Source organism: Astatotilapia calliptera, chromosome 6, assembly GCF_964374335.1.
Source record: "Astatotilapia calliptera chromosome 6, fAstCal68.1, whole genome shotgun sequence".
Lineage (NCBI taxonomy): Eukaryota > Metazoa > Chordata > Actinopteri > Cichliformes > Cichlidae > Astatotilapia > Astatotilapia calliptera.
The window spans coordinates 4,817,113-4,832,229 of record NC_137427.1 but is presented as its reverse complement, the minus strand read 5'-3'; the positions used below and the strand labels follow the sequence as shown (position 1 = coordinate 4,832,229).

Sequence of the window (15,117 nt, the reverse complement as noted above, 5' to 3'; positions counted from 1 at the left end):
AAATAGACACAAAATAGACCACTTACCATGACAAATGCAAAATAGACTCCTTAAATAGAAAAACATTAGGCAGCAGCTTTTTTTATTTAAAAAAAAGGGTTTACAAGCAGAGATACAGTGAAAGAGGAAATGCGAACAAATCCTTCAGCCTTCATATTCACCTTAACTGGAGTTCATTATGGGTATCTTTATAAAATAAACTTATATCTAACCAGGAATTCATGATTGTGGCATCAGGCTGTGTGTGTGTGTGTGTATGTGTATAAAAACTATGAAGCCCAAAGCGTAACCCTTTTTCTCAGGGTTCAGGTGGTGTTGAGTGGTTTTTCAGGATGCTGTGTGTTGTTTTGGCTGCTCTTGTACGCCTCGCTGAGCTGTTGAAGGTCACTTAGCAGACCTGCAAACTGCTCCTCCTGTGTGAGCACATTAAAAACAGCTGTTAATATGCTGAAATCAACCACTGTCGCTAAACTTTAAATATCCAGTACCTTAAAGGGAACATATTTGGTTAAGAAATACAAATTAGCTTGTTTAAAGGGCATCAAATACACTTAAACCACTCTCAGATCATTTCTTATAAAACTTAATCAGCATAGTTGCATTTAACTGCTTTTTAAATATTCAGTTTTTATGGGTCTACAGCATATGAAACTGTAATCTTTTAGCCTACTGATAACAATAGAGGCAGGGTTTGAAATATGCAGAGGATGTTTATCTATCAGCAGTGATCCGGGCTTTTTCCTGTATAAGGTTTTGGCCTCCCCCTAAAGTAAAGTCACCGGCATTCTGTTAAATATTTTGAGGGTTTAATTTAATCAGGCATAAAATACACTGTTGTTTATGAAACAATCACAAATCTCAGAGAATTCAGTGACTGCTGATGATTAAGGTAATACAGGTAGCTTCTACTATTTGAGGCAGACTGTGTTTGCCTGCATAGTAAACATAACCTGCACCCTCTGTTATTAAATAGCAGATTCCATCACAGTTTTTAAGAGACTAATGAATATATTTCTGCCTTTTAGTTTGCTACGTTTTAATTTAAGGACCCCCTAGGGCTGGACTGAGATGCTCTGAGCCAGTTCTGGCTGTCTTCACTCCTCCACTGAATGGGCTTGCAAAGAGAGGTGACCACCTCTACTGGTAGCATGACTCAAAGTGTCATTTATAAATATCATGCAGTTATATTGCTCATAAATTAAATTAAATTTCATATAGAGCGTAAAAAAGTAGGTATTCCTAGGCTAAATTCCAAAGCCTGCGGTAGCTGCACATGTTAGAATAGTCTAACTAGGTCAGAACAGAACAGAAAATAAAACCATTAAATTTATAATTATATAAAAAAGTACTAAATGTTACTACTTAATAATTTAAGTGAACTGTTTTATGTTAGCGTTCTCTCTATGGACATAAATTCTTTTACCAGAAAGTTTTTGATTTCTGAAAATTTTAAAAATCAGTGGTTTGGTTCTATTTTTCTATCTCAATTTAAAATGCGAAAATCTTTTGCATCCCACTGGACCCTTAAACCTCATCTCTGATTAACTCATTAGGCTAAGAATAAGGACTTCCTTCATGATGACTGACAAAATACCGGATACTCTCTAGATCAGGGGTGTCAAACTCCAGGCCTCGAGGGCCCGTGTCCTGCAGGTTTTAGATCTCACCCAGGGTCAACACACCTGAATCAAATGATTAGTTCATTAACAGGCTTCTGGAGAACTTCAAGACATGTTGAGGAGGTCATTTAGCCATTTAAATCAGCTGTCTTGGATCAAGGACACATCTAAAACCTGCAGGACACCGGGCCTCGAGGCCTGGAGTTCAACACCTGTGCTCTAGATCAAATCAAGGCAGATAAATGAGGAATAACAAATGCAGGTGACCTGCAGTACCATCATAGCCCACCAGGGAGCACCAGCGCACACTGCTCTGTGGGGTTCAGGAGAATAAAATGTGGATCTTGAAGTGAACTATTTACAAGCACTGTTCTTTGACAGTGGACTTTCTTCATCTCACTTACCAGCACATTCACTCTCTCGGCTGCTGCAATGGCAACACTCAGCTTCCTCTCATCTTCCTCCCTTTCCTCTTCAATCACACCCAGCCTGCAAAACACACAGATAAGAAGACATGCTGTTAAGAGAGAAACACTGAGGTTGCAGATTGAACAGGATAAAGCACAAACAAAATGCATGCTTTAAAAACAGAATATATGAGGTGTGATCAAAACATTCTGAGAACTGGTCGATAAAAAACTCAAATCTAAAAACTCTTTCCTGATTTCAATTTGGCTGTTTCTTCTGCGTGTGGTCACCTCAGATCTTGACCTTTCTAGAGACCAAATGTGTGTGCTCAACACTGATCGGTTCATTGTGGGATCAAATTTTAGGTAGCTATAGAATTTAGGTGCAGTACTTTAGGGAAGACAGGATGATGCCTTGGTGCCAGTGCTCTGGAGCAGCTGAAGCGGTGCATGAGCGTGATTTACAAGTGTGCAGCTTTTTGTGTAGTGTGAGAAAGAGGATTCAGAGGTCAGAAGATTTCGACACGTGGAGGGAGATCCCACTGCACGAGTGCAAGCTGATCGAACATGACTGTCACTGAGAGATCTAAAATAGTAGGTGCTCTCAACACTGTCCAGAGATGCACGACCTTCTGGTTTTAAGTATGAGATCCTCCAAATTTAAACTGGATAAAGATTTTTTCAATTTCTTTAGTCACACCTTGTGTTTACTTTCAAATGGAACACACACACACACGTTAATGCACAGACTAACCTGAAGGTGGCGCTGGCAAGCTGCTCCTCACGCATAGCCAGCACATTCCTGAGCTCGTTGACCTCTTCCTGCAGTATTGCATTCTGGTCCTGACTTTGGATGATGAAGTCCTCCAGGCGCTTAGCCATGTCCAGCTCGCGCTCCGTCACCTGCTCTATGCCCAGGCGAAGCTCTGACAGCTCCTGAGCATGCTGTCATTACACGTAGACATCATATAAACTGTAGCATTGAAAGCAAACACTTTACACTGTCACTATAATATGTAGGAGGCTTGCCATACCTTATCCAGTAAGCTGAATTGCTCATTCTCAGTCTTGATCTCGCTCGGTTGCCGGGTGTGGCTGCCTGGTGGGTTGGGGTCCCCGGGTTTAATCCAGGGAACCGGTGCAGGTGCACGCTTGACAGAGACGCTCTGGGAAAACATGAGCAGAAACTCCCTGCGTTATTCCTCTCAGTGAAACTTGAAAAAATATGTGTGCACTTACAGAAGCGTGACTCAGAGGTGCTACTTAAGACCCCTGATCTGTGTTTATGTATGCTGTTGTGATATTCCTAGACATAAAAATGTTTCCTATGATGATTTTTTTTATCCACTACTCATAAAACTTGGACCTGGCCGATAAGTGTGGCAAGTATAAGTGTTTGTCCACTTCCAATCAATGCAATGTACTGCAATAATGTACGGCTCTCAGGAATTCCATTAATCTGAATATTTTGAGTGTTTCTGCATAAAATATTCAAATATTACAAATCTAGAAACAATCTGATCCAGATTTAACTTGAGCAAAAGAAAGGAAGCAACAACAGATAAAAAAAAAAACAGCCTGACTGTGATAACAACCGTACTTTGTTGTTGATTAGAATATTACAGAGTCACAAATTTATCTGTATTTTGCTGTTACACTGATATATGACGTATGCAAACTGTAATATATAAACCGACTCAGATGTAACTTTATTAATTTTTTTCTACTTTTATTACAATAAAGTAAAGTTGTTTTGCAAGACTTAAGAAGATAAATGTAATTATGTTTTGTAATTTGTGTCTTTAAACATTTAATGTTGTAATTATATTACAACATTTCTTTCACAGACAAAAGATACAGTAGAGATGTGATAAACAAAAACAGATTCATATTATTTCTGTAAAAAATCTAGTCATGCTTGGTCATTAAAAATGGCCAAGGCTGTTTATTGTTTAAAGGCTTTAGAGTATGAACTATAGCCTCCTCTGTGAAAAGCTGAAGTCCTTTTTGCATAAACACGAGAACATGAGCTGCGCAGCTCAGTTGCTATTACAGGCAGTTCACAGTTCCTGTTTATACTCACAGTATTTGGTGGTGAGATAAGTGGTTGGTTGGGCTCCGCCTCCTGTTCCTGGTCAGATGTCGGCAGAGCCTCGGAGCTCGTTTGCCTCTTCATCTCACGTTTTACTTGTGCCGGACGTCTGTGTGGGGCACTCTGAGTTCTGGCGATCGGTTTCCTCCTTTGACTCCTGACATCCACGGTGAATAAACGGATCAGTGTTAATTATTTAAATGCCAATGAACACATTATACAATGTTTAAAATGCACAGACAAAGGATCCTAAATGGAATAAAAAAATCAAATCTATCTGACCCAAACTGAATTTGTAATTGAATAGCTTGAGAGAGTCCTTCCTCCACACTGACATTGGGAGGAGCTGCGTCTGACCACCACTGTGCCCCTTTGAAACTGACCTGTTGTCACGTGTGCTTTTGGATTCCTGAGGAATATGCTGGAGAGACGACTGGAGAGGGCTGTACTTGCTCAAGTCCTTAGGTGGAATATACGCTGGCTTGATGTGTCCTGTTTGGCTACAGGAATACCACTGTTTTAGTAACATGCAACAGAACTAATATGATGGACAAATCACACAAATCAACATACCTGTTAATATCTATCCGAGGTGCTTCAGGGCCTAGTGACTCTGTTATTTGGTTCAGAATTGAAGGCAGAGGGTGCAGCTTGTCAACTGTTTGCTGAGGGAGAAACAAGTAGCATGTTAACCTTCACTTATACACAAAGCATGAAATAAGTATATTTATATAGTGAATGGATACATAATTGCTTCTGGTAAACTTGAGAGAAAAACTACATCTATGACCACACAACACAGCGATACACACCACACACACCACATTTTTTCTACAAGGCCTTTTAATCCCTTAACCTACCAGTGTTAGAATTAGGATTCTGTTTACAAATATTTATATGGGATAAAGGGGTAGCTGTGAATCTCTTAAATCTGTGTAACTAGATAACAAAAATCAAACCCTATCTTTAATCAGAGCTCTGATCACAAGAATAAGATTATTTCCTTCTGTGTCTGTAGTTCACTATCAATAGTTTTACTTAGGTCACCTGACAGATTAAAAAAATGGGGGGGGGGGGGGGGTGTCAGAAAAATAAAAAATTATATCTTCTAATAATATCCAGCTATTTATGTCATTCTTGTGACTTTATCTGCAGTACCCCCATAGTCCACTTGGGGGCCACAGCAAAAGCTTTTTGTCCTGTACAGCCTCCATCTTGTCAACACAATCTTAAAGGGTAGAATTAGTGCGTGAGTACACCATGTATAACTGAAGTGATCTATATGTGGGTGTCAGTCAGTCCAGCTTGTACAGAATGCTGCAGCTCTCCTTTTGACTCGTGTGAAGAACATATTACTCCGGTGCTTGCTTCCCTTCATTGGCTTCCAGTGCGTTTTAGAATTAAATTCAAAATCTTACTTTTGACTTATAAAGTGCTAAATGGCCAGGCACCGGACTATTTGTCTGACCTTTTGCAGCTTTATACGCCCTCTAGAGCCCTTCGATCAAGTGATCACCTGCTCCTTACCTTACATAAGTCTAGGATGGTTCATAGAGGAGATCAGGCATTTGCGGTTTTGGCACCGAAAATGTGGAATGATCTACCTCTCCACATTAGAAAGGCCCCAACTGTTACTCTTTTTAAATCGCATCTTAAAACATATTTTTTTACTCTGGCTTTCGAAACTGTATGAGAGTTACCAATTCTTTTATCCTAAAAAACTCCTTTGTCCCACACGCCATCAAACTGTTTAACTCCTCTCTGGAGGGGAGAGGGAGGGGAAACAGGAGGACAAAGGAGGGGGGAACAACTAAGCTGTAGTGCCTCTTCACCTCACTGTACAATACCTTGTGCAATACTTTTTGTAAATAGTCAACAGTGCAATAGACTCAATACTTGAAATGTGCAATTCACTTGTATTTTTATTTTTTATTCCTATTTATTCTATTTATCCCCTTTGTATATTTTATTTATATTTGTCTCTGTATTTATATATATGTGTGTGTGTGTGTGTGTATATATATATATATATATATATAACAATTCTGTAACTGTAACTTCGGTCGTTGCTTTTTGGAAGTCGAATTTCCCAGAGGAACCCACCCGAGGGATTAATAAAGTTCTATCTTATCTTATCTTATCTAATTTTCTTTTAATTTTCTTACCTGTTGTTGTTGTTAATGTCATTGTTTAATTGTTATTTTGTACAGCACTTTGGTCAACTCCCTGTTGTTATTAAATGTGCTTTATAAATAAATAAATAAATGAAATGAAATCTTCATATAAACTCTATAATTATAAGTATCCCCCTGATAGCTGCTTATAAATTGTCTTCCACTGTGGTTAAGCTAGCTAGTGGAGCCATGCAATACAAAAGTCACACAATTCCTTTAAAACTAACTACCAAACTGGACTAATGTTTGCCTGCCTACCTGGTCCTTCTGGTAGATGATGTCCACCAGCAGTCCATGGAGCACAGCCAAACGCAGAGGCAAATCCACATAGCCATCAAAGGATGTCATTGCAATCTCAGTGTCTCCACTCGACACCGTTTGTAGGAAGCCTCTCATTCCATCCCAGTGCTGCTCCAGGAATTCATTCATGAAGAGCATGTACTCCTCCTTTTCCCCGAACCTAAGTAAGAACAACAAATTTAATTTACTTTAGGTATTTATTTCAGGCCCTTTATTGTTATTGTACATGTGCAACAAAAAAATATCTTTATCCATATTCCCAGATTATGTCTTTCAGTGTGCCAAAACAAACAAACAAACAAAAGCAAACAATCTGCTCAGGAACAAATGCACAAACGTGACATAAACTACTGACAAGGTGAAGTTGGCCAGATTCTGGATGACTTTGGCTGTCAGCGTAAGGGTACGCAGGGTGTTTGGCTCCGGGTACGGTTGCGTCAGACCAAAAAGGGAAGGACTGAGGATAGCAGGACACAAGAAACGAAGGAAGAGGGAAGCAGAGATGAGCCGATGGCCAATCTCCGGTTTGCCCTGGTCTTCACACACCTCCACCCAGCTGGAGAAGATCCTGTTTAACTCTTCAGGAAAAGGCCTAGTGGAAAGAAGCATGTCAAGTATGAGATCTCTGAATGTGAGAGATGCCCAAATCATTTATTGTATGTTAAGCTGATTTCTCTCACCCATGGAGCTCAATGATCTTCTGCACCACCTCCTCACAGGTTTCCCTCAAGTGCTTCTGGTTGCTTGACAGTTCAGCCGCAGGACATTTACGAGGGTCAACTTCACAGTTCTCGGTCGATGCATATAGACGGTTGATAAATTCTCCTGCATTGAAAAGAAAGCATAGAGTTCAGGAAAACCCAGTACGATTGAATACAAGCAGCCACCTTTACGACTGATCTGCCCTACCTAGTGTGTCGATGAGGTACTTCTGACCAACCAGCTTCATATATTCATCTATAGCTTTAGTGGCCAGTGTGTTCTCTCTGAAGATCATTGCTTCTTTTTCTCCAAGACGCTCCACCTCATCGTTGCCCAAATCAATGAGGAATTCCTAAGGAATAAAAACTTACTTCTGAATATGCTTCTGGTTGTATTTTTGATACATATTGTGAAAAAATAACGTTTGATTCATAAATTGCATTAAAATTTTTTTAAATTTAATCTCATTCTTTACCTTGGCCTTGCCGATGCTCTGGAGTACGTGGACCAGAGCTCCTGCCAGCTCTTCCTTCTCCTTCACATTCAGAAGTGGCTCCAAGTTTCTGCACATTTCTACGTAATCCACAGTCACATACTCGGCAAACTCTTTATATTTCTCCATTGGCAGAACTTGCAAGTTCTGGAAACGGGCCTTTATGCGAAGTGAAGCCTGCGGCCCCAGAGCTTCTTTGTTCCCTGCTGAGCCTGACGCCTTATATGGAGTGATGGGGTACCACTTCTCCTGATAGGTCCTCCCTCGAATGTCAGCTAGAGGTATGGTCACGCTTCCCAGAGGGTGTAGACTGGAGTCGTCTCGGGAATGCCGCTTTTTCTTGGGGTCTTCTTCCCGGAAGAGGTGCAGGCTGATTTGGGAGATACAAGGCAGGTTGTCGAGCTCAAAGAATTCTCCCCAGAACAGTTGGCACCCTCCAGTCGCACCTCCACTGGCCCCCAGGCCTCCCGAAGATCCAGCGGAGCCATCTGCTGCCAGGCTGGAACGGTTTGGGAGCTTGCCAACAGCTCTGCTGGTCGTGCGGGCGAACAAGGTGCCATCCAGGTGTACCTCACAGTAATAACGCTTTTTGGGTGGCAGATCCTTGGCTTCATTAACCCACAGACTCAGCGAGTTCTCTGTGCGCTCGATGTTGTCCTGTGAATATAATGAATGTTATTAGTAGCACAACACAATTTGAATATTGCGTGACCGGTGGGACCGGCGGCTGAAAGCTCACCTTGTTGGGCTGTGCAGCTCGTCTCAGATCTTCAATCCAGCGGTCACGTTCAGCAGCCGAGGAGCAGCCGAAGCAGTGGGTGTTCTCAGAGTTTATCACCTATAGCACATTGAAACTAACAGTTAGTGGTACTGGAATACTTTACGGTACTCGTTAATGAATCTATGGGAGTGCCCTTTAAAGTCTACCTCAAAGCAGTACTTCTCCCCCAGAATGGAGCTGTGGACCGGTCTGATGACGGTGCTGGTGTCTGCACTCAGATCTAGTGTCCCCACTGGACTGACTGGAATTGACACAGACTCTCGGGATTCATAGAGCCTTAAAATTAAACACAGTGGAAGAATTCAGTCAAAAAAACGAGATGGAGATTTGTCAAAGGTACTCACAATGTACACTTTCACTACCTGCAGGTTGTTTTACCATCGACACATTACATTAACACTGTGGTTGTTTTTAAAAAGAACATCTTGCAAAGTTTTATTTGCAACATGTTTGAATTATTCTTTAGTGAGGTTTTATGTGTGTGTAGGTTCTCTCTCAACCAGGTCAACCAGGTCATGCTGAACTCTTAAGTTTCCAAAACTTAAAGACATCCAGTTGCTTTCTTTGCAAGCTTCTTGGACCTTTAGTGAGGTTTACTATGAAACTGATCGGTTAGTCTATTGTTGAAGAAGTGATTAAGAACACGATAGATGAATTATAGGCAGGGTTTTTTGAAGATAAGAGTTTGGCCTTAAATTATGAAAGACAATGAGAGAAGTTACTTTAGACCAAAGGTGGATATGGAGTGCAGTATATCTGCTTTGAGAAACACAGCAGTGCACTTTACCTGCGTCCTTTGTTAAGTCCCTGTTGGTTTAGCTGGGTGTTGCTATTCCTCTTGGCTTTGTTCTCAAGACGTCGCTTGATCAGTCCCTACGGGTGAAGAATGCAAACACAGTGCATTTGGGCAATTATGTGTTGTATCAACAGGAAAAGGAAAACTAGCGCAAAGATTGTCTCTGGCGCATACTGCACTCACCCTCACACCGCCATCTTGAGCCTTTGGTCGAGGACCAAGCTGGCCCCCATGGTCGGGGCTGCATTCTAGGGATTGGGATGAAAATGGAATTCTCTGTCAGTTTTTCATTAGTGTTGGCAGGACAAGTTGGCTTAACTAAATGAAATTATAGGCAGTACTCATTGTTTCCATTTAGAGTTTGTGGTCAGTACTTCTAAATATTTCTTCCTTTTTGTGAGTCAGTTGTTTCCAGGCGTCAAATCAAATGGTTGCCAGGCTAACTTTAGAGCAGATATTGTGTGCTGGTGAAGCAGGAATAGCACGAATATTAATACAATTAAAATTGGCTAAGTTCCATTACGGTAAGTGACTTCCAGGTCATATGAGAGCACCTGGGGTTAAATAACCTGTGATTTTTTGCTGATATGAAAACAAAGCAGTAAAATAAATAGTTATGCACACCATCTTATGACTAATTTTCAAGCAGTTAGATGAGTGTTTTTTCACTCATCTAACACAAATAACTTCTACTGAAGACTCTCAAAAACATCAAGCAAAAAGTTTTAATATTTCCAGATGGGTTCAGATGAGCCATTTCAGGATGTGGTTTAAAGCTGTAATCCGATAGCTAGACCTATCTCAGTAAAGTTAACTAATTGCACATATGTCACTAAATAACACATAGTGTACTGCAGCTTTACATAGAACAAACGTAAATGTTCCCATTTTGATTTTTCCTGTTTTGTGTGAACATTTTAACCTTTTAGTCAGAAAATTGATATCTCTAACTGGAGATCATGATATCCTCTTTTGCTTATTTATACTCAGCGATATTGATGTGTTTAATTACAAGATAACACAGGTGTCCGATTTCCTTTTCGCTGCTTACCCAAATTCCCACCACAAACAATCCAGCGTTTAAATCCTATCATTTAGTCCAGAGGTGTGTGCAAAAGCCCTGTTACTTCAGTCTCTGTGTCTTTATCATTTCCTTTCTGTCGTCTTCAAAAGAGCCGATTGAGTCACCCAGCCAGTCGGTGCAGAATCGAACACCTCCACAGTGCAGCACCTCCACTCTTCTAAGCAAAATATATAAACTGCATGGATGGAAGATACCGACTATATCATCTCGCTCTGTCTTTCTGCGAGTTTTCATTGGACTGCTAAAACCCTGTCTTGATGCTATCTTCCCCAGAGGGAAAAAAAACACAGAGGAAGCGATCTTACAGACATTGCCACGAACAAACATTTAGCTATTTCCTCTGTGTCTTCTGCGGAAATAGTGCAATAGTCATCGCTGATGTCAGTAACAGTTAAGCTGGGGGGTGTTTGATGATTTTTCTTCATTGCATTTTAATCTGCACATCATTTTGTTTGCTTTGCATGTGTATACGGACCTGTGTCAATGTCTACAAGGTTCTGCATGCTGAGGTTGGACAAGCAGCTGCTGACACGGTTTCGAGTCCACATTGTTGGCTAAGACGGACACACAAAAACGGGCATTTTTTACTCTCCGTGGTTATGACAACATGATTTGAAATCAGTGTAAATAACATGCTGTTATCTGTGGGTACCTCTTCCTCTGGGGAAATGAGAATCTGCCCATCTTCCAGGCAACAGTTGCTGATGTCCCATAAGGGGACCTCCTGAGGCGGGACCCATTGCAGTCTTGAGAGTTCGCAGGGTCCGGCTGGTGTCGGCACAACCTCATTCAAACCTGCAATTCAAGTAAACGTTGCACAGACAAACACATTTTGATACTGATCAATCATGTAAGGTCAGTATACACATGTAATCACGTGCTAAATATGTGCTGATTTCTCTCACTTTGAAGAACTGACAGTAAATTGTTTATGATGTACAGATACTGTTTAACTGGAGGCGTATGCTGCCGGGCTGGTTTGTTTTTGATTTTTGGTAATGACACTTATCTCACACAGCGATTGGCCACTCCCATTTGAGGTGTTGCCTTGGCCACTGACGCTATTGGTCTCTCTTTTTTATTACACGCCATGAAGGCCTGCGCACATCCTGTGGGCTGTCGTTAGGTTTTTTGTGTCTTTTTTTTTTTTTACTCGATGTCAACATCCATTGTGCTTTTATGTCGTCTTAATGCTTACATTATCTTACTATCAAGTATATGCTGTTCTTGAAACGCCAGCAGAACATAAAGATAATATTGCATCACTAAAACATGCATAAAAGCCCAGGAGAGCAGAAGGTGGCAGGAAAGTAATGCTTGTTTTTAAAGCAATTATATTTTCTTCTTGTTCTTTTTAATAATAAAATATGGTATCTTCTTCATGCAGCCATGCCTCATTTGGCTCACACCTGCATGATCTGTCTGTGTGTGTTGCAGATGTTTCTCTCACTTCCTGTCAGCTGAGATGAAAGACGTCTAGAGAACTTCTGTATAGGTACAACTATTTGAATCTGTCCTGAGGTGGATTGAGGTTTCTGATGTCATTAGACAAATGTTCAGACATCATTTGTATTAGCTGTCTGAGGGCACTCCTTTTTAGTTTCTGCACAAGTACAGGAGTGCGTGCAAATCTGACTAGAGTTCATATTTTGTATCTGAACAGCAGGTAGGCTTCTGGTTGGATTTGCCTACCATTTTCATATAAGGGGCACAGAAACGTCTGTGTCACAACAACACATTATGTTGCTGTACATTTTTAGCCATGTACCTCTTAGTATGCATTTGTTTCTCAGCGCTGGGGAAGTTGGTTAGTGAATCTAGTTAAGTGTGGGTGCTGGTTTGCAGTTCTTCATTTACTTTGAATTTCTGGGTCATTTCTCTGCTGTTTTGGCGGTTTTGGTCTCGCAATGATTCATGTCTGAAATGAGATAATGACGATTGTCTGGGTTCTGCTTTTTAGAAGGAGAGAAATCTGTTACCTACAAGGAGAGAGCCCTTAAACATAGACTTGAAGGGCGCAGGGCTTAGATTTTAAGCTTGTCCAATGACTCCACACTTGCCTCACAGATTTACTACTACTACCACTACTGCTGCTACTACTAATGTTTTAATCTCGGCCTATACTTACTGTTTGTTTAGAAAATATTCCAACAGTTACAGACTTTCCTTTTGTCTTTGTACTGATCATTTTTTACTGTTTATTTGAGGATGTAAATGTTGCATCTACAAATCTTCTAAAAGAGCTTCCTTGAGGTTAGGGGACTTTAAATAGCCATCAATAGACATCAGATTTGTCACATTATCCGAGATCACACTATCGTTTAGCTTACTGGGTAATGGCTCAAATATCTTTACAACATTTTGTTTAAATTGTTTGCTGATGTTTAAGATATTTTTGGAAGTGTCAAAGTCATTCACTGGTGTTTGGCTGTATTTAACTCTTTCATCACTTTCATAACCTGTAACATTTCTGAGATCCACTCTTTTACTTGTGATTTATAAATGATTTATATTTATAATGTATTTTCACATAATGTAAGCCTATTTAAATTCTCAGCTTCTCTCTTTAATTATTTCTACATGTGTTTAATACTGAGCCAGATGCTAAAATAGTCTTAATAGTATCATTGCAGATGAAATTTCCAGATGCACTTTTGACAGAGGTCACCCATACCACTCATACTGCTGAGTGTTATTAAATGGTCCTACCTACTTAACAAGAAATCACAAATCGTGTGATCGCAAATAGGAAATAGGAAACATTTTCTGATATTTCACATAATATTTGGATTGAGTAATGACCTTAATGCGCAGGGCTTTGTGTGTACGCTGTACTTTTGTTGTAGTAGTCTTACCTGCAAGGGATGGCGTGCTGTTGCGGGGCTGTAGCTTTGGCTTCTTGAGCTTCTGGGACACACTCCGAAGATATTTTTTAAAAAGTGCCCCTCCGCCCCCTTTCTGTGAGGGGTCACTGGAGGCAGCCCCCGAGGCTTCTGTGCCAGCAGAAGTGGCTGCAGCAGAGGATGAACCTGCGTGAGCCGAATTGGCAGTAGAGAGGGCTGCAAACAGTGACCCAGGAGGCTCGGACAGAGCCCTCCTGAAGGGGTTCTTTCTTGTTCCTCCGGAGGCTTTTTCAGGCTTGGCTGCATCGCTGCTTTTCCCATTGGATGAATTCTTTTCTCCGGGGTCCTCGCTCAAGGCCTTGCGCCAGTTTTGCATCTTGCTCCACTTGTTGCTAGAGGCCTTCTGAATTTTTTCCATGGTGGATGTGGAGGATGCCGGCGTTCCTTCTCCTTCTTCTTTCTGCTCATTGAGGGTTCCCTTGGAGCCAGTATGCCACTTGTATGTGTTGAGAGGGTCGCTGGTCTCAGATGTTTGTGGAGGCTCATTTTCCTTCTCAGGTGATCCCTGCTCCTTTGATGCTGGCTGAGCTGCAGGCTCTGGATCTTTCTCCTCAGTGCCCATTTCACACTTTTAGGGTGTAACTAAAATTCTCTCTGTTTTTTAAGGTCGCATCAAAAACCTTCACAAGAGAATTCACCTGTCTCCCTCCTAATTTACCGCCGCTTTGGAGATTGCTGCGTGTGCAAAAGGAAGACAGCGTAGTCTGTATCTCCTCTAACTGTCTGTTTCTCATTTCCTGTCTTGCAAAAACGTTGATCAACAACACGCGACTTAGCTGCTCTGCCTGTGGTTGCTGTGCTGCTGCACTACTCCCATCTCTCTGGGCTGTTGGCTTCCTCATGAAATGACACAGAGAAGTTCAGTGTTTTCATTTAATACTTCCTGTCATTCGTTCTTCCTGTTCTGTCAAAAAAAATAAAACAAATCTGCATTCAATTTGTGTGAAACTCAAAGAAATGTCCACAGATGTTATAATAAAATGTGTGTTTTAGGTTGTCCACCTTGACCTCAAAGGAAGCCTACTTGTCAGATTCAGTCTGTCACATTATGAGCAAGGGAAATGTGGTTTTGCATGTTACAAAGTAGTAGAAATCCATCGTGAGACAATATTAGGCAAGATGTGTAATATGAAGATATTTAATGAATCTAATAAATCACCAGTCTCTATACAGTTAATAAGATTCATTTTCTTGGTAACTTGAATGAAATAAACCACCAAGGACAACATCTTTTTTGTCAAATATACGTGAAAAATATTGTATGGAAGACTCTGGACCCAGTCTTACTTTTTTAGTAAGACCACTAAACTGATATCTGTGAGAAATAAACATAAGTATCCATGTGGTATCAGCTACCTGAGAGTTTACAAGCTGTTGACAGTTAAGAGTCAGTTTCCTGTCAAAGCTACAGGAAACTGACTATAAAAACCACTTCCTGCTCTCATGCTGCTCTTTTCTCGTACACACCTGCAGGGTATTTCTGTGTACCAGTGGGGTGAACTGCCAGCAATATAGTCAGATGTTGTCTTTCTAATTGTGGGAAGTAATGGTGGAGTACAGCAGGACCTTTAGATTTTTCATTGGGAACATTCCTCTAGTTCACTTCTCCAGTTCTTTAAGCTATAAAATACCTGGGAAGTGGTTTTATAGGAATCACATTCACACAGTAACATTAATACAGTATCAACATGCTTATATCTGTGTTTCTATAATAATAATAATAATGGATTGGATTTATATAGCGCTTTTCAAGGCACCCAAAGTGC

At 40.8% G+C, this 15,117-nt stretch overlaps 1 protein-coding gene across 2 annotated transcripts; it reads right to left on the bottom strand.

The window, feature by feature from the left end:
* Window positions 1-55: 55 nt before the first annotated feature.
* rasal3 (RAS protein activator like 3) lies at window positions 56-14,193 on the bottom strand. Of its 2 annotated transcripts, XM_026169812.2 has the most exons (19): window positions 13,304-14,193; window positions 11,101-11,243; window positions 10,924-11,002; window positions 9,548-9,612; window positions 9,356-9,441; window positions 8,715-8,844; window positions 8,527-8,625; window positions 7,770-8,444; window positions 7,502-7,646; window positions 7,273-7,417; window positions 6,948-7,184; window positions 6,551-6,752; window positions 4,692-4,783; window positions 4,502-4,618; window positions 4,110-4,275; window positions 3,061-3,192; window positions 2,781-2,971; window positions 2,024-2,108; window positions 56-413 (listed from the first exon to the last, which is right to left on the bottom strand). In XM_026169812.2, the coding sequence occupies exons 1-19, from the start codon at window positions 13,911-13,913 to the stop codon at window positions 306-308; spliced, it is 3,507 nt and encodes a 1,168-aa protein (XP_026025597.1). In that variant the 5' UTR covers window positions 13,914-14,193; the 3' UTR covers window positions 56-305. The 2 variants fall into 2 exon arrangements, with proteins under 2 accessions (XP_026025597.1, XP_080158790.1); XM_080302664.1 differs by lacking the exons at window positions 10,924-11,002; window positions 11,101-11,243; window positions 13,304-14,193 and adding an exon at window positions 10,416-10,682.
* Window positions 14,194-15,117: the final 924 nt, after the last annotated feature.